Below are 18,510 nucleotides of genomic sequence, written 5' to 3'. Positions count from 1 at the left end.
TTTAATGCCACTGTTATGCCGTGCATCCCTCTGCGATATTTTGCGTGGTCCCTAGACCAATAGACATGGAAACTCAGAATCATGCTTCCAGGTTAATTCTGCTTCCAAATTTGGCATATAGAGACGCCTTTAGTGAATCGCACTCCTTCTTACATGTTTCTATCCGTTCCTTTGTCTTGTCTGCTTCTTCTTGCAGCCCTTCCTTCACCTTTTCGAGTTCAGATTCGAGCTCTTGTTCAGTGAGTTTCATGAAACAATCTCCGATTTTGTAGAGCGGAGTCTCCATGTTTATCAAGAGTTCATCCTGGGCGTCTGAAATGAGCCCAGTCTGGTTATTTAAAACCTCCAACTGTTGTTCCAACTTTAGTCTCTTGTCATGCATCAGACTGAAAGTTGTGATTTTCGTTTGATCCTCCTCTGTTATCTCGTAATCTATCTTGCTCGCCATTTTATCAGTAAATGGTCTAATGTCCGTAGCAAAGCGGAGGATTGGGAATTCACCGTAAGGTGGATGAGCAAATGGGCGACTGAAAGGAGCCAAAAACTTGCACTATGGCAGTCACTATAGACCTTATAGAGTCAAAACTATGACGAGTGCTCCAAAATCTAAAGCAGTTCCAGACCGCTTCTTCCGGCACCTTCCAACAACTTTGTTTCCTACCTACAGCTACTGTAATCGGCACACCTCGCCTTTATTGTCTCTTTAGCGCTCCTATTGCCGTAGGTCAACGTCTAATCTTCTGCTACACCTACACCTCGCCCAGCGGTGACGTCGTAATTGCGGTTTTCTCGTCTGTACACTCCTATGACAGTTGGGTTTGTTCAATCCTCCGTTTTCTTAGCCGTAAATTTGCGCCAAAAACTTGTACTGGCGACCGAGGGACCCCGAGGACCCAGTGGGGAGGTCAGTTGGAGTAAAATTGGCCTCTGGATGGTCATTTGAGAAATTTTGTGGTTTAAATAATTTCCAAGGACAAAGAAGCGCCGGCAGGAAGGCGTTTGGGGTGTGACATACGAAGATTTTGACCCATAGACGAGGCTCAGCGTTTGTGTGACCTGCGCTCTCTAATTTCGGCGTATACTCGTCTCTTGTACCCAAAAATAGAGGTATACATACATCTTCCCTAGACTGGTTGAGTCTCGGAATCCACAGGAGGCTACTCGCACTTTTGTCCATACACACGCGGCAAGATGTTGAACGTTTACTCGAGAACGTACTCGATAGTCCATACGGCTGTCATTGCCGGACTTGTGGCGCTATTTTTGAACTATCTGTCAGGGATTTACATTAGGAGCGGGAAGGAATTCAAAGGAGAAGTCAGACATGTCAATACACACGAACTGATACTCGATCGATCTCAGGTTTGTTTAATGCAGAGCATACGAACGGAGTGAGTATAATGCGAGCTATGGAGTAGTGAGCTCAAGCGACTGTAAGGAGCTCTATGGCGACCTATGGGAGCCTAAAGAAGAGTAGGATTAAGGTCATTACTGGAGTGCAACGGAAGGAAGAATGACCTACCAACGTCGAAGACTAGGTAGTAATGGTCACTATGGAATGAGTGTAATGAATGGAAGAGTGATGGAGACTCTATTAGCCTAGTGACTGGAGGATAAGTGGCGAGTATACGGAGTATAGGAGCTTCTCCATTAGTGTCTTTCTTAGACTTATTAGGGCTATTTTTAGACTCTCTTACTCTACTAGTGGAGCTATGAGGACGACCAAAGGGAGTCTCTAGAAGAATAGATGAATGAGTTACCATTATGAGATACCAAACATCGAGTTGTATGATGCAACAATGGCACTATGGGAGTTTCTAATGTTTAGTATTAAAGAAGAACTTAATGTAGTGTGGAGTAGGGATACACTTGGCACTGACATGTCTATTCTGGACTTTGGAATGACGTGAGATGGCAGAATGTATTCGCAAGATTCTTGTGAATGTATTGATAGTTGCTCATTCTGTGGATACTCTCTCTGACGGTGAGCTAGTTGTGAGGGAGGATGAATGAATGGATGAGTAGGGAGTAACTAAGGTACTGGTCTGCTCCCTTTGGTCGCATTGAGACTCTCATGGATCTCAGAGTTTTGAAGGAGCATACTCTCTAATCATGGAGGATGAGTGAGTATCTGGGAACTAACAACTTTATCTCCTTAGACCTTAACCCAAAATGGCTCCTCCTTCAGACGGCGTTACCATAGATATAAGTCACAAGCCTGGTGGAGATGGACCTACATACTATGGAGGTAATGGTGGAAGAGATGTTAAGCTGGAGAAGGAAGAGGATCCTCCTGGCTCAGGCTTTTGGAAGTTCAAACACACAAAGAACGGTAGTAATGGAAATGCTTTCCATGTTGAAAAAGTTACGTCTGGAGTTACTCCAGTTTCAGAGTTAGAACAGATTGAAAATATTCAATATCTAGCAGTATGGTATCACTCTGGAGATAAAAATCACAATCAGCCCCTTCTTATAGAAATATGGGAGAAAGGTGGTACTTATAAACATTACATAACTAAGGGAGGTGGCTCTTGGAATCCACATGATAGTGGTTCTCAATCTCAACTCACCGGTAAGGAACTGGAACAGAAACTTGATTACCTCAACTGCCAATATTACAAATCGGTAAATATCGATCTAACTCACAATAGATATACGAGTGGAAAGTCGTACTGCTGTGACAAGCATAAAGGTACTAGAACAGAAAAGGTCTCCGTTACTGGCAATAAAGTTGCCTCTCAAATTCCCTACGTCAAACATTTTATTGGCAACAAAAGTACGCTCTCTGGTATTAAGTATTATCTCAAGGATGGTAGTCAAAGGAAGAATATAACATTACACGGATCACGATTTCCAACCTCTGTGAATAGTGTCTATGCTTTCTATTGTACAGGGAATGGACCCTCACTGATCTGTATTAAAGAAGAGAGCCATCAGACAGTTAACTGGTACAAGAAGCCTAATGGTGATGATTCTCAGTGGACAAGGGTACAGGGTATATCAAATGATCCAGAGAATATAAAAAACTGTAAGGATAACAGTGAAGAATTCGACCGACTTGTGACGGAACTAAGACTATTCGGTTGTCAAAACTTGAAAACATGTACTGAATCTTCTTTATCCTCATCCCCAGCACTAGGTGCTTCTCAAGGACCTCAGCCTGCTCTTCCTACAGCTGGTGAAGGTGATCTTTCTGGACCTATAGAATCTTCTGGTGCTAATAATGCTCATTCTGAAGGTGAAGAAGAACCTGGTACTGGATCTGCTGCTTCTACTGCTACTGAAGATGCTGCTGGAGAAGGTAAAGCTGAAGCTCTTGGTGTTGGAGCTGCTCCTGCTGCTTTTGGTCTAGGATTCATCCTTAAAATATCTTCAGGCGTTTTTGGTGGAAGTGGCGCAGTTGGTCTCGCAGGATATCATTTATATAAGCATACCAGAGACCCTTGGGTTAGACAGATTTAATGGCTGTCTACGGAGATGCTAGTTTGGGTACTGAGTAGTTGGTCTAATGGAGTACTAATATGGATGGGTGATTGGAAGATTAGTATATCAAGGAGAATTTTATAAAGCGCTTTTATGGATTAGTAACTAGTTTACTCACAACTCATCGAGACTGATCTCACATTATACTCCGGTCTGCTCATACCATTCTCTTATTACATTTACCTATAGCTCCCATACTATATACACTTAAACACCAATATTTAGTGCGATCGAGCTGCCATCGAGATATACTTAAAGTATGACTTGCGTGAAACATTCGATTGGAGCACACATCTCTTATTCCTTTACGTTACCGCAAGTTACGAAACTGCAAAGCATCAAAGAAATGAACTTATCATTCACGACAAGATCATCAAGACTGAAGAGGAAGCTTATGAGCCAGGATCAAACGTTATTGCAAAGTACTACATGGTAGACTACGCAAGGGGACTGCGTAATAAGAAGATAAAATTGGAGCTTCATTACGACTTTGTCCCAATTGGTGGATTCATGCACAAGAATAAGCTTTCAGAATCCTACTTTTCATTTCCGTCGGCATATATAAAATACAAGGGAAACAGATAGATGGTCGACAGATTGTAATCGTACCATGGCATAATTGTTCAAAGTCTCTATTATTTGATCGTAGTACTGAGTGATGAGTTTATATGTTGGTCCGGTTATAGTCATGGTATCATGAAGCGCGTATGGGAAACAAAATATTCAGATAGACATGAATAATATTACAATACAGCAAGTTTAAACTCTGGACATTTTGGTGCCATGATGTCCATATGCATTTTTGAGTCGGTAAAACCTACAGTTTACCAGATGGAATCCATACGGAAATATGCAACACTGGAGGATTTCCTCTGCCAAAGAGGATCCATACTGCAACGCTTTTGTAATCTTTTACCCAAATTACGTCTCCATATACACTCATCGCTTTATCCCCTTTGCACTTTGGTTGAACCAATTACAATTTTGTAGAAAAGATTATGGTAGGTAATTACACGTATCAACATTCTTAGTGTATTTACAAATGACCAAAGTTCTCAACTTGCTAATGGGATACGAAATCTACTCCATGGTAAGATACTTCACCTCTTTTGGTTTAAGCATATATTTTACACTTTCTATGACAACTCCAGCCTTTTTAACCGGTATCAAGTAGTAGAGAGTCATTATAATGCAAGCCAATCCAGCGCCAATCAGAGCGGATATTCCAAATCTCTTCATTCTGGAGTGCGCATCATCAGATTCTCCCGCTACTCTCTTGAGTGTGTCAAGAATCTTGTAAATGTCGTATGGATTTTTAGGACTTAAAGAGGTCATTTTCGTCCAGGTCTCGCCGTACACTGCGTTCCTTGTGAAGAATTCATAAGTTAAAATGGAAAAAAGTTGCATGGATATCAGCAGCTTAAAACCCTTGTAACAAAAGACGTAAAGACTACTATCATTTTTTGAAGCCTCTAATCCAAGTAGAGATACATGTCCCTCGATTGTTCGTCCTACGTGACCATTTTTAACATGGTGAGTATACATGCAAAATTCGGAACAGGCAACCCTGAAAACGTCACAAGTCAGTGAAATCTGGACATTGTTACAGCTCTGGCACATGTAATTCCCGCTGACTTGGCAAATGTCAACAATGTGCGCATCGTTTGCGCCACAATTGAGTTCGTCAAGTTTCATCAATAGAGCGTGATTGTCCATTTTGCCCAAAAGACTCCAGTGGCTATCACCATTCTCCTTTGCATAATAGCTCCCTTCTCCGACCTGAATTATGAGTGGATGATCATAGCCCGTATCTCCATTCCAGTAGTAGACAGAAATTGTAGAAATGTAATGCGCATGAATCAATTCTATGCTGGTGCCCTTGAATTTCATGTCCTTGAACTTTGATTGGCCATTTGCATTATGGACAATTTTCTTGTATCCTGGGAGCCAAGGTAATTGGAAATACTCAATGGTGGTTATTGGGTCTTTTGGGAATTCAGCATCAAAATAGGCGTACCACCTTGTACCGTCCTGATATATTGTGGCTTCCTGTGCCCTTGGTTTATGGCTAATGTCCGCTGTCAAATATTTTGACTCCATTTCTACTCGCGCTTTCTGTATACTACCTTTTATTTGTGCCAATGGGTGTGATCAAAAATCAATTGTCTAATTTTTGATTGATAGGCTAAACTGCTAAAACCAGTGTATATGTGACTTCAAAAACAAGTCCTTTTCTACTATTTGTTTCAATTCCGAGCGTAAACTGCCCTTTTATATCTGTAAATTACTGCACATCAAGTACTATACCCCATTGGAGTAGCATGCAGTGTGGGCTTGTAGTAGTCGATGAAGCTCTAAAAACAGAGCACATTTGTCATGAGACTTGTAGTTGGGTGCTCCTAAATCTTTTGGAAAACTGTGCTATGGGAATCGAGTATAGAAAGGTGAAACCATTTAAATCTCGTGATGGTGAAGATGAAAGTATCCCTTTTCTGGTATGTTTGGACTTACGAGACCAGCTTCAACTTTAGCCTCATCCATTGCCTCTTGATCTAGTGGAGCTGGAGTAACAGGTCCATCTTCGGCTTGAAGATTATGAAACAAGTGACTCATGTCTATGTGAATGTATTGTATGTTTAGATTGAAATAAATGAACTCACCTGCTATAGGTTCAACGGAGGAGTCCGCCATTGCCAGTTCCTGAATGTTTATGCACACATTACAACATAACATACTTCTCTCTCCTTTTCGAGCTGCGTTGTAGTCTTGCCATTGATGTAAATCTCGGGTCGACCGTTTGGACCGTCATGACTTTGCAATTGTAATTTACAATCATCAAACTTACATGAATAGGTTTATCCCCTTTGGTGAATCTTCCTCGACTTCTTCAAGAATTTCTTCCCCTGGAATCAATGGAAGTCTAGATTTTACTCCAGTGGATGCACATAGCATGCTCGATTCTATGGCGTTAATCCATTCGTTTCTTTCCAGCAGTCCCCTATGTTGAAAGGATAAATATAAACTAACAATGCCTACCCCGCACATAGGATATTTGGGAGAGCATCCTCATTTCTTATGGAGAAACATTTATTGTTTAGAGTTTCTAGTGGTAATATCGATAGTGCAAGATCGATTTTCATATAGCTTATCTGCATGTTTTGTGTGTCTGTAATAAGACTTACATTTCCGGTGAACAAGTTTAGTGCATTTTTAGACAAAAACGCCGCTGTAGTTATCAGAGCATCACTATCATCTCTGTTGAATTGGTGATTCAAAAGACCCTTGTAGCCTAAATGTTTGTGTGAACTATTATGATGTAGCAGATGGAAATGGTTGCTAGGGTGAGAAAGTGGCAAAAGGGCTTCTTAATTCTGAATCGATGAGACCAGTATTACTAAGATACTCCATAGAATTTCTTATGGTAGTATTCCATTAGAGCAACTACTCAGTATAGATTCCTTATGAGTATCCATCCATAGATTCCTAAATCTGTCTAACCCAAGGATCTCCTTTAAAGCGATTATAAAGTTTCCATCCTGCAAAAAATGTTGCAGCGGATCCACCAAAAACGCCAGAGACGATTGATCCTAGACCAACAGTTCCACCAACAACTTCAAGACCAGTAACAGCTTCAGGTTTAGCACCTCCAGGTTGAGGAGGTTGAACAACAGTTTCAACACCAGAGGAAGTAGGAGAAGCAGTTTGAGAAGCTTGAAGAACTTTTTCATCTCCTTCAGCTTTAATATTATCAACCTTATCATTAGTAAGAACATTCTTAGCCAGTTGACAGGTCGCATCTAGAATACCTAACCCGGCAGCACCAAGTGTGCCAGCTACACCTAGTCCAAGGTTGATAAGAGGATCAATCACATCTGATAGTTTTTCGCTAGATACTGGGGAGGGATAAATAACAGCTTCTTCAGTAGAATTAGAATCATCACCAGCAGAGGCAGTACCGAGTTTACTAGATTCCCCTTTACTACTATGTTCACCTTTTCCATCCTTAGATCCTGTAGAAACAGAGGGGCCAAGATCTTGTAGAACTGGGTCTTCTTCCTCAGATTCTCCCAAGGGAATGTCATCATCTTGAGGTTCTTGTACTCCGGAATTTTCTTCGGAACGTGATTGTGATTGTTTAGGGCATTTTTCTAATTGTTTGCAGTCAAGTTTGTTAAAGACTCCCACGAGTTTGTTCCATTGTTTACAATTAAGGGTGCCTGAATCCAGATCACTATTTGTTATATCAGTAAAAGTGAACCGTGTCCATTTCTTGGTATCGCTCTTCGCACTCTTCCTAAACCAGTCAGAATTAACATATACCAGAGCCGGATTCTTACCACAGTAAAAGACATAAACGTCAACTGGTCCATCCATAGGCAACTTTAAGCTGGAAGATGTTACACGTCTTCTTTTATTCTGATTGTTGTCAAGGTAGAACTTAATGCCTGCGAGCTTTAATCCATCACCAGAAATGGAGTGTTTATAGGCTGTAATGGTACTTGAGCTCTGATGTTCTGTACAACGAACTTGTACAGAAGTAACAGAAATCTTCTTTTCTTCACCCTTACCCTTACCACCTTTATGTTCTTCGCAGCAATAATTCTCTCCGTTTCTGGCGTGAGCCTCTGACATACCCTTGGTAATATCGATGGTGACAGAATTATGGAGTTTGCAAGCGAATCCATCTAATTTGGTCGTGAGAATTTCAGTAGGTTTATCGTTTATATACAGATTACTGCCGCCATCTTCTTGCCAGTTATTGCCATCTGTGTTTGTACTAAAGTACCATCTATACTCTCCGCTTTGTAGTTTGAAGTTAACCATAACAGGCACTGTTGTATTAACAGATGAAGAAAACAGCCTAACTTGAGAAACCGGGCTATCAGAAGGAAGTTTGATATCTTCAAGTTTTCGTTTATTATACTCTACTCGGGAAATTCCTGTTTGAAAACCATTGATTTTATATTCGGTAGTAGTGTAGTCACTTCCAGGAGGAGGTTTCGCGCCGTGAACAAGTTCTATACGTTTATCTTTTGAGGCACCAGAATTAAAATTAAGAGGTTTATTGGGACGCTCAAGATCTAACGGGATAGCACTGTTCCTGACACAATTCCTATCATCTAACCTCTCTTGTAGTGATGTTCCTCCATGATATCCATGCTGCTTCCAAACCTTTTCGTCACCACCATACCCTAATTCTTGCTCATCTCCATCGTGTTTATAGTAGTATTCTGTATTTTGGACATTGGCTCCCTTTTTAACCTCCAGGATAAGTGGCTTCTCTTCATTCCCATCCCAGTAGAAAACGGAGACTTTGGTAACATCTGAGATATCTTGTCCATTACCTAGTGTATCACCTCCATATAATACTCCCTTGAGAGTAAATGTTCCTCCACTTGTGATACTGTGAGTATAGGCAACAAAGCCTCTTACAGATTCTGGGCTAGAATCCTTGCTGGCAGTAATACTGCCAGTATAGTCGCAACTACATGTACCGCCTTTACATTTGTTGTTTAAATTTAATTTTAATGTGTTATCATCTCCACTCATCCTCCATGATTAGAGAGTATGCTCCTTCAAAACTCTGAGATCCATGAGAGTCTCAATGCGACCAAAGGGAGCAGACCAGTACCTTAGTTACTCCCTACTCATCCATTCATTCATCCTCCCTCACAACTAGCTCACCGTCAGAGAGAGTATCCACAGAATGAGCAACTATCAATACATTCACAAGAATCTTGCGAATACATTCTGCCATCTCACGTCATTCCAAAGTCCAGAATAGACATGTCAGTGCCAAGTGTATCCCTACTCCACACTACATTAAGTTCTTCTTTAATACTAAACATTAGAAGCTCCCATAGTGCTATCGTTGCATTATACAACTCGATGTTTGGTATCTCATAATGGTAACTCATTCATCCTTATTCTATAGACTCCCTTTGGTCGTCCAGTAGTACCACTAGTAGAATGAGTCTAAAAATACTCCTAATAAGTCTAAGAAAGACACTAATGGAGAAGCTCCTATACTCTGTATACTCGCCACTTATCCTCCAGTCACTAGGCTAATAGAGTCTCCATCACTGTTCCATTAACTATGCTCATTCCATAGTGATATACTCCCTAGTCTTCGACGTCGGTAGGTCATTACTGCCTCTGGTAGTACTGAGAAGAGTACTCTTTTAGGCTCCTTCCAGTCGCCTGCTCGCATCCCTCATTCTTCGGGACTCATCCTCCGCTTTGCTACGGACACTAACTTACCTTCTCCACAAATGGGAACATCTTTGGTGTGCAGTTGCTTCTCCTTCTTTCCCTGTACTACAACTGCTGCGATTAAAACGGCGAGGACCCCAAATACCGTCATTCCTCCCAGTTTAGCCTATAAAGGATAACCAGAACGGGAATTCTCCAGACGTGCGCCTCTACTCCATGAACTGACGCTCAATAACGCCAAAACTTGTCGATAAACATAAACAAGCGAGTAGATGTGAACGTTTTGGCCCAGTGTGTGAAAACGTCCACTGGTGTGTGCCACCTCACAAGGATGTCGTCCGGATCTCCCACACACTTGACTTTGACGCCATGTGCGCTGTCCTTTAACGTTTTTTAATATTCTGGCCCCTAATTTCGCCCCTGGAAACGTCGAGTCGACTCTGTACCGAGAGTTGGCGGAGTCCATAGACCGAAAGTCGGCTGCGCGCAAAGGAAAAGTTTTTCGGGATAAAAATGCTGAATTTCGGAGCTCCTCACCTCTCGCGTGAGTTTTACAAATTCACAAAAGCCATCGGAGAGGCGAGGTCAAAGCAAGAAGAGGAACGAGTCGTTCTCAAGGAAATTGCGGCACTAAAAATCAACTTTTTGGATAAAAATGCAAGCAAGGTAGGTTGTCTGTGGATCTTCCCTTAGCTTCTAAGCTAAAGGCGTCACTCTCTTGGCGACTGAATGAGTTGCTGTCTACCAATGGCTTTAGCCATAGGGAAGATGAAGTATCCATGGGTAACGAAATGTAGTCCGTACGGCTATACAGTGAGTTCGTCTTGTGAGGGAGGATGAATGGATGAAGAGGGAGTAACTAAGGTACTAGTCTGCTCCCTTTGGTCGCACTATAGCAGAGCCTGTTACCGCACTGAGAGACTTATTTATCTCATAGTTTTAAAAGAGGTATAAGATAACGTCAATAATGAATGGCTTCAAAGGATATAGACATAAAGAAAAATGGCTACGAATGTGCATGTAGTGAGACAAAGATTACTGTTACCACAAATGGAACTGGCGGAGGTGTTGAAGGATATACCAAATATAAGTACACACATACACACGGTGCCGATGCAAAATTGGTTAAGTATGACGGTAATGTTCTTAAATGGAAAAGCGATGGAGAAAGTGACTATAATGACACATTTTCACTTGATGAAGATACTCCTAATCTCACAGTATATTACTGGGAAAAGGACAAGGAGCATACAAAACCTCTTATCTTAGAGGTTGGTCTTGGATATGCACCACTTTATTATGTAAATGATAGGAATATAAATAATAATGATAATAGTAGGTGGACTAGGATTTCTGGAAAAGATGGTGGTCTACAACTTGAAGATGATGAACTCAAAAAGGCACTTCAAGAACTTAAGTACAACCTTTTCAAACCAGTGATCATAGATGCTTCTCAGAAGGATAGCTATCATAACCAATACTGTATAAAGGAAGGATGTAAGAAGAAAGAATGTCCCGGTAAGGTAACGGTTGAGACTTACGATGGTTCTAAATATGAAGGATTTAGCTTAGACCATTATACCGCTTGGAAGCACACATATGGAGGAGATCCCTTTACAATTACAGGATTTAAAGGTGTTACTTCCGAAGGTAACAGTCCACTAGAACCCCCAGTATTGGATGTTAAGGAGGTATTGGTCTTATTTGAAAAGTCTGAGAAAGGGCCCCCTGGATCTACAGAAACACCTATTATAGCCTATATTAAGAGTGGGAATGGAAATATTAAGTGGTCCAGGAACCCTGATCCGAATGGTGGTATTGAATGGAAAAAAGAGGATATATCAGAAAGTAAGGGTTATGCTCCTGTTAAACCTGGAGAACCTACTTCTGCTGTTACTCCAGGCCCTGCCGCTCTTCCTGGTATTCCTGCTCCCACTGCTCCTCTTGCGCCTGAACCCTCTCAAAGTGGCGGAAGCTCTGCTGGTTATAGTGATACTTCTGGAAGTAGTAGTGGAAGATTCCTTGGTGAAAAACTATTGGAAACGGTAACAAAGGCGTTGGTAGAGCTTAGACTAGATGCATCAGCTTTAGCTCTTTACCTGACTGAGGGGGTTCTTAAACATATGCCTGTTCCTCAGCCTCCTACTGACTTATCTGACCAGGTTCCTGACACAGAGTCTGAAACAAAGATTCTCCTACAAGGTACTCCTGTGGCTCAAATGGCTGAAGATGCTATAGATGGTGAAAGACTAAAACATCTTATTGTTACTCCCAGTGGAGGTGGTGCTGAAGGACTAGGCTCTGGTACTGTTGGACGTCCTCTTCCTACTTCTTCTCAAGGATATCCTATTCCTGCTCCCAGTGTTCTTCTACCTCCACTACCTCCTCCTAGACCCACAGATGTTCAAGGAGCTCCTGTTGATCCCTTTGTTATATATGGCTCAGGGATTATCGTTGAGGAACATGGCGATACTATGAAACACACTATACATGGATATGCCTCTAAAGTTGAAGAGTGGTACGAGACTCCCCCTATTCCTCCTGTTGAAATCTATGAGGTCATTCCTGGTCCCGAAAAAACTGAGGCTCACCACTATGCTCTTAAAGACCCAGGCCTTGGCCATGTAACTCCAGGCTCTTCTCACGGACATGGTCCTGAACGTCAAGAAGATTCTCTAGACTCTAATCTAACCATATCCATAGGAGTACCTACAGGCTTTCTTGGTACTTCTGCTTTGGCTTGTTTTGCGGGATATAAGTTCTATACGAAATTTAAGGCAGACCCTTGGGTTAGACAGATTTGAGAGTCTATGGAGATATTTTAAAGAATGTACCATATTGAGTATGCATAGATTCGCTTGTGGACTTCTATTATAACCATTCATCCATGGTCCTCATCCTTACACCAGTTGAGACATTAATGGAGTACTACTATGGAGGAGACTATTAGGAAATGCTGCTGAATAAAGATGAAGGATGATAGATGGGTGCAGGGAAAACATGTACCAATGGTAGCTGGGTTGACATTGACATTGCTAAAACTGACACTAATGGACGCTATAAGGATCATTGTCGTAATATTATAAAAGTTGAGAAGAGAGACTCACCTTCAGGTCTTACTGGTTACAAGAGATACACGCACACATTCAGTAGATCGTGTTATATTAGTGGCATATATTACAATGGAGTACACCAGAGTAGTATAAAGGTAACTGATGCAGGCCTCTATAAGAAAAGGGTAGCGGTGTACTATTTAAGATATGATGCCACTAATGCATTGCCCCTAATAGTTGGACTTGAAAAGACCCATCTCCCAAATGAGTATTACTACTACACAAGAACATATCCTTTTTCAACTTCTAGTCCTTGGGGCCAAGTTGATTACAGTATTGATCAAGAGGGTAAGCTTCTCCCAAGACTCCAAGAAATCAGCAATCAGCTAAAGGAACTTGTTGTACTAAATCTCAGCCAAACTGAGGGGAGTTACCATGCCAATGGAGATCCTAGTTCACCTCCAGATGCTAATAAGGATACTAGAATAAATGTCACTATCACTGAAACTGTCCATGCAATCTATAAAAAGTACAAGCATACTACTGGACTAAATATAAGACTCCTTTCCACAAAGAGTGGTGGTAAGAACATACCTTTTGAACAATCTGTTTATGGTACTTTGTGTAGTGAGGCTTATGTCTATTTCTGGGAAGGTGATAGTAGTCGTACTAATCCCCTGTTACTGGAACTTAAGTCAATTTCGTATTCTACATATTATACACTTACAAAGGATTGTAGAGCGGGTAAAAAATGGAAAGTTGATCCTCAAGTAACCACTGGTGCTCTCAGGAAGACCCTCGATAGAGAGAACTGTAGGAATGGAGCTCACATTATGGACATTTCACAGAAGGGTAGTTACCAATGTCCTGGTGGTTGTGGTAAGAGGATAACAGTATTTCCAGCAAATCGTCCTAACTATTCCTCTTACTTCCATTATATCTATGGTGGTTTTATTCGCAGATTCAAGAATAAGGGGGTGGAACAATCCGGAATAACATTTACTAGTGCAACATCTAGTGTGTTTGTCTATCGTTATCCAAGCGGGCCTGAAGGAATTCCGCTTTTGATCTACCTTCCACTATCATCCAATACCTGGTACCAAAGAGACTCCTTGGACTCTAGTACCTGGCAATCTGTCTCTGGTGGTAAGCCAAAGAATACATTTGATAAGGGACAGATCCTGGAGCTTCTAAATAAAATATTGCCAACGGTTACTATCAATATTGGAGAGGGAAAGCAGCTCACTACTGGTGGAAGTGGTACATATCAGGATACTTCTGAAGGTGGCGAACAGAAGCAGGTTAAGGCTACAAGAAAGGATATAGATGGGAACTATACTAGTTTTTCTCATTCCGTAGAAAAGGCAAAGGGTTTTATAGTCAATTTACAACACAACGGTTCCCCTCTACAAGGTATACCACAAAATCTAGTCGTTAAAAATGTAAAAGCGTACTATGAGGGGCAAGATCCTACAGACGAGAAGAAGCTTCTAACGGTTGGCTTTGAGACGAGAGGTAATGGTTCTCGGAACAACTATGTGTATTATAGTAGAGAAACTAAGACATCTATATGGAAACCGGATTTACAAGAAAATACTAAATCAGGTGCCCCTCCTCTTGCCGCTCAACTTCAGGAGATAAAGGAGAATCTTGAGAGACCTGTAAAGGATAAATCTAAAGGTGATGGATCAAAAGCAGGTAAAATAGCTGGTGGTGTTTTTGGAACTGGGCTTAGTGGAACTGCTATTGGCGTTGGAATCTGGAAGGGTCCTGCTCTAATTGCAAAACTAATAGCTCGTCTGTAATGTACTACAGGAAGAACACTTAACTGATACTCCCTCTATGGATATAATGTAGTACATTCTCCTACCCTTGGTAGGTGGTAGAGACTCTCCCCTCTAGACTCCTCTCTTGTTGGTATACTGGAATGCTAGGATCAAGAGCCATTCCTTTTCTCAATAAACTTACATCTATAAACACTCTAAATACACATTACACCTTTTAACCATCCACACAAATATACAGCTTCAAGTAAAGGAATATCTTGTGCGTGCTATATACACGGAAATGCTCGGTTTCAAGGCAAATTTCGCACACATTCACGCAATTAATATGGCGCAAGAAAAACATCTAACTTGCAAAGTCACAGGGTATCTTGCTTGCATGTTACTGTTAAAACCTGAAAATGATTTGATGCTTCTTCTAATCAACACTATTCAAAAGGTACGTTTTCTATACGAAAATAGAATGGTAATACTTAGGATTTGCAAAGTCCGAATCATATAGATAGAGGCTGTGCCTTGGTCTGCATTTGCAATCTTCTCACTGATGAGATGATCCCTATACTTTTACCCCTAGTTCTGCAATGTGTTGAAGATGAACATGAAATTGTAAGGAAAAAGGCCATTATGGCAGTAAGGAGGATTTATATGCACAACCCTGATGCCATTGAGAATATTCTAAACATACTTCAAAAGGGGATTTGTGATTTGAATCCGAGTGTAATGGGCGCTGCCCTAAATTTGCTTGATGAAGTTTTGAAGAGGAAAAATTGCTCAAATATAATATCACCTTTGGTATCGATTTTAAACCAAATTTGTGATCACAGGTTACCTCCGGAGTACGACTATCATAAGGTGCCAGCTCCGTTCATACAGATTCATATAATATCTCTATTTGGTCAACTCTGCAAAAATGAGAAACAATCAAATTTGGTCTATGAGTGTCTACATAAGGTCATTCAATCATTGGAACATTTGCAATCTGGAAATCTCATTTCTCAGGCTATACTTTACGAATGCGTAAAGACTATCGCTCTCATTTATCCAAATGATTCTCTCGCATCACTGGCTTCCATGTGCATTGGTAGATGTCTTACCTCCTCACTAAATAACCTACGGTACATTGGAATCGCATCCCTGAGTCTCCTTGTTAAACTCAATCTCACATTTGCAGCAGAGAACCAGATGATTGTTGTTTCTTGTCTGGAGGATCCAGACGAAACAATTAAAAGGAGAACTCTGGACCTCTTATATCGCATGACAAATTCAAAAAATGTAAATACTATTGTAACTCAATTTATAAAACACATAAGGTGAGTTTTTATATTCTCTAGTCCTTATACGCATATTTACACCAACTTTTAGTACCTCTACTGATGTATATCAAAGTTTGGATTTGGTGAAAAAGGTAACCTTTCTTTCAGAAAAGTTCGCGCCAGATGCAAAGTGGTATATGGACACGATTGTAGAGCTGATGATTGTTGCTACGAATATGGTTGATTTAGATGTGCTCTATAATCTAATTCACGTTTTGAAGGAGCAGTGTACTCAGGAGGAATTTAGAGAAACTGTGCTTGATAAAATGTCAAGTTTGAGTCTAAAGGACAATTTGCCAGACCTTGTAATAAAGCTCATTTCATGGTCAATTGGTGACCTTGTACCAACTATGCAGGAACCCTCAGCCTATGTGAATATTCTTGAGAAACTGTTGGACAGGTTTGTCTCATTCTAACTCCATACATGTCAATTTTAGCACGGATGAACAGTTGACGATATGTTGGATTTTGGGGGCACTTCGTAATCTAATTTGCAGTGGCTGCACAATTCCAGATGAACTTCAGGAGAAACTCTTGGAGTTGGAGGGAAGAAACTGCAACAACATCTCACAAAGGTGCAAGGAAGTTAGAGTATTGCAAGACAAGGGCTACAAGATCGACATGTACGTTTCTGCATACACAATGAAAGCCTTTAGGCACCACGAAAATTACGATTTACAACTCGGATTCTTGAAGGATTTCGTCTCAAAGAGTATCGAATCTGGAGCAAGGGTGTATGAGAGACCAAAGGTAGAAGTAGAGGAGGAAATGGATGTTTACGTACCAGGGCTGAAATTCCAGCCGTACGCCACCGAGCCTTCTCTAATGTATGCATACCACGAGGGAGTCTTGGATACTTCTGGTACACAAGATAACGATAATGCTCAGGCTATAGGTAAGAGATTTCAAACTGTTTTTCTGTATTCTCCAATGTTTACTTGATGCTCCTGACTACAACTTTCAGATTACACGAAAAAGGTCATTTGCGATCGCGTTCCAAAGGTCTGGGGACCAACGGGATACTCCGATACTCGACCCAGCGAAGTCGCAGAGGACCCAATCGAGGCTGAAGAACACGTGGAAAGCGACCACGCAATCTCTGATACGGAGACTGCGTATACGCCGGGGCCGCAACACGTATCGCTGGAAGTTGGCGATGATCTACAAAAGAAGAGGCAGGAGATGGCAAGAGCGCTCTTTAGCGGCCTTTCTTGATACCTGTACACATTCCAGACATGACGAATGGTCTACCTTTAACACTAGTCACTGTACGGATTGTGTGCTAGATACGCAATGTGGAGCTCAGCGACTGCCTTGCGGGGAAACATGGAACATGCTGGTAGGAAAAGACTTTTAGGAGGAAATAATTGACAATTTTCGAGTTTTAATGCTCTTGGAACTCTGGTTGGTTTTCTTCTTCACGGGCATGGGGTCGCTCTGCATGAAGACCGAGCGCTTCCTCGGCAATCGAAATTGTTCCATAAGAGATCGTTGGCAAGTGAAGAATTTGTTTATAGAGTAAAGGGAACAGGTTTGGGAAAGGGTGAGATGAAGATTCTCGTTGGTTTCTGCGCATTCCTGGCGCTAAAGTTTGGTTACTGTGCAGGAACGTTGAAAACGTACCGTGGAATTGATAGTTATGTCTACGAGTTTCACAATGAAGCGTACTTTGAGGAAGGTGACTTTTACGGTAAGGTGATTGATGGAGAATTTGAAAGAATCTCCAAGACTGCTCCCGTCAGACCGCCGGCTCCAATCACACTCAACATTTGCGACCCAGATGCTGAAAGCCTGGACATTAACACGTCAGACTGCGAGTATGGTGTGACTATCCAAAAGTTTTCCCCGGAACATGGCTTCGTTATCAAGTCAGTTGTGGATTCCCACAGGAAAGTATGGGAGGCCTTTGGAGACGAAAAGTGTCTCTACGTCCTCCTCATGACGAGTTACACGTCTGACATTATTACCTTGGAGATTGAGAGTGAGGGCAAGTTGGATCCCATTTATTTTTCCAGGGAGTATGGAAGATGGAGGTCGATAACGGAGGAGGGATTTAACGAGAGATTCAGGCGCATGGGAGAATTGTCTTCTCTGAACAAGTACCTATAAGGGTCATGCCATCGTCGACACACGCAGACGATTTAATCTACGCTCTCGGAAATTTTCAAGGTTTAAGGAGGACGGTCTCTGCAGTCACGAGAATGACAAAGTTCTCCACGTAAATGCGGCTTTTAATTTTTCATCACTCAGCCTTCAAAGAGACAAAATTGCGGGTCCCGGTCGTGGCAAATTCCAAGACACTTGCCGGGGACGCCTGCTTGCATGTCAAAGGGGCGTGGTCGTGCAAGCTTTGGAACCAAAGGGTAACACTGTATCCCGGAAAGGGACGCTCCGCGAAATTTGCGGGTATAAACGTAGTCTACTGTCGTATCAGTATTTCAATTTGTCACCGGTGCATTTGTGCGATTGTCCATGTACTCTCAAAAGGGCCCACACCTCCTCGAACCCCGGCGTTTGGGGGCTCCAGATGCGCCTTTGGAGTCGCCGAAACTGCCCCTCGCGGGAGCGCCTCCCTCACGAAGCGACGGTGGGCCGAATCCGACCTTTTCGCGGTCAAAAACGGCCCAAAGGCGCAAAATTAAACATTCACTGTTCCTTAAGTCG

General features: G+C 41.8%; 6 protein-coding genes across 6 annotated transcripts, besides 1 other annotated feature; 3 read left to right on the top strand and 3 right to left on the bottom strand.

Annotated features, from left to right (window-relative positions):
• Positions 1-52: 52 nt before the first annotated feature.
• BEWA_003090 (prefoldin subunit, putative) lies at positions 53-525 on the bottom strand. The gene has a single exon (XM_004830510.1). The coding sequence runs from the start codon at positions 446-448 to the stop codon at positions 80-82; it is 369 nt and encodes a 122-aa protein (XP_004830567.1). The 5' UTR covers positions 449-525; the 3' UTR covers positions 53-79.
• Positions 526-2,172: 1,647 nt separating this feature from the next.
• BEWA_003080 (hypothetical protein) lies at positions 2,173-4,068 on the top strand (the record flags this gene model as incomplete). Its single annotated transcript, XM_004830509.1, has 2 exons — positions 2,173-3,447; positions 3,709-4,068. 2 exons carry the CDS (start codon positions 2,173-2,175, stop codon positions 4,066-4,068), a joined length of 1,635 nt encoding a protein of 544 aa, XP_004830566.1.
• Positions 3,263-3,342: a microsatellite.
• Positions 4,069-4,563: 495 nt separating the features above from the next.
• On the bottom strand, positions 4,564-5,583 carry BEWA_003070 (hypothetical protein; the record flags this gene model as incomplete). The annotated part of the gene is made up of 1 exon (XM_004830508.1): positions 4,564-5,583. The coding sequence occupies one exon, from the start codon at positions 5,581-5,583 to the stop codon at positions 4,564-4,566; it is 1,020 nt and encodes a 339-aa protein (XP_004830565.1).
• A 354-nt stretch (positions 5,584-5,937) lies between these two features.
• Positions 5,938-10,006, bottom strand: BEWA_003060 (signal peptide-containing protein; the record flags this gene model as incomplete). The annotated part of the gene is made up of 7 exons (XM_004830507.1): positions 9,745-10,006; positions 6,666-6,772; positions 6,520-6,632; positions 6,329-6,481; positions 6,219-6,294; positions 6,144-6,183; positions 5,938-6,098 (listed from the first exon to the last, which is right to left on the bottom strand). Exons 1-7 carry the CDS (start codon positions 9,845-9,847, stop codon positions 5,938-5,940), a joined length of 753 nt encoding a protein of 250 aa, XP_004830564.1. The 5' UTR covers positions 9,848-10,006.
• Positions 10,007-10,049: 43 nt separating this feature from the next.
• Positions 10,050-17,061, top strand: BEWA_003050 (adaptin, epsilon, putative; the record flags this gene model as incomplete). Its single annotated transcript, XM_004830506.1, has 5 exons — positions 10,050-10,362; positions 14,775-15,843; positions 15,896-16,246; positions 16,284-16,741; positions 16,811-17,061. The coding sequence occupies exons 2-5, from the start codon at positions 15,083-15,085 to the stop codon at positions 17,059-17,061; spliced, it is 1,821 nt and encodes a 606-aa protein (XP_004830563.1). The 5' UTR covers positions 10,050-10,362; positions 14,775-15,082.
• A 247-nt stretch (positions 17,062-17,308) lies between these two features.
• On the top strand, positions 17,309-18,012 carry BEWA_003040 (signal peptide-containing protein). Its single transcript, XM_004830505.1, has one exon. The coding sequence runs from the start codon at positions 17,395-17,397 to the stop codon at positions 17,953-17,955; it is 561 nt and encodes a 186-aa protein (XP_004830562.1). The 5' UTR covers positions 17,309-17,394; the 3' UTR covers positions 17,956-18,012.
• Positions 18,013-18,510: the final 498 nt, after the last annotated feature.

Source organism: Theileria equi, chromosome 3 (genome assembly GCF_000342415.1).
Source record: "Theileria equi strain WA chromosome 3, complete sequence".
Lineage (NCBI taxonomy): Eukaryota > Apicomplexa > Aconoidasida > Piroplasmida > Theileriidae > Theileria > Theileria equi.
This window is presented reverse-complemented; position numbering and strand designations above follow the sequence as displayed.

Coding starts and splice junctions, on each gene's coding strand:
- BEWA_003040 (XM_004830505.1), top strand. CDS start 17,395: ATGAAGATTCTCGTTGGTTTCTGCGCATTCCTGGCGCTAAAGTTTGGT.
- BEWA_003090 (XM_004830510.1), bottom strand. CDS start 448: ATGGCGAGCAAGATAGATTACGAGATAACAGAGGAGGATCAAACGAAA.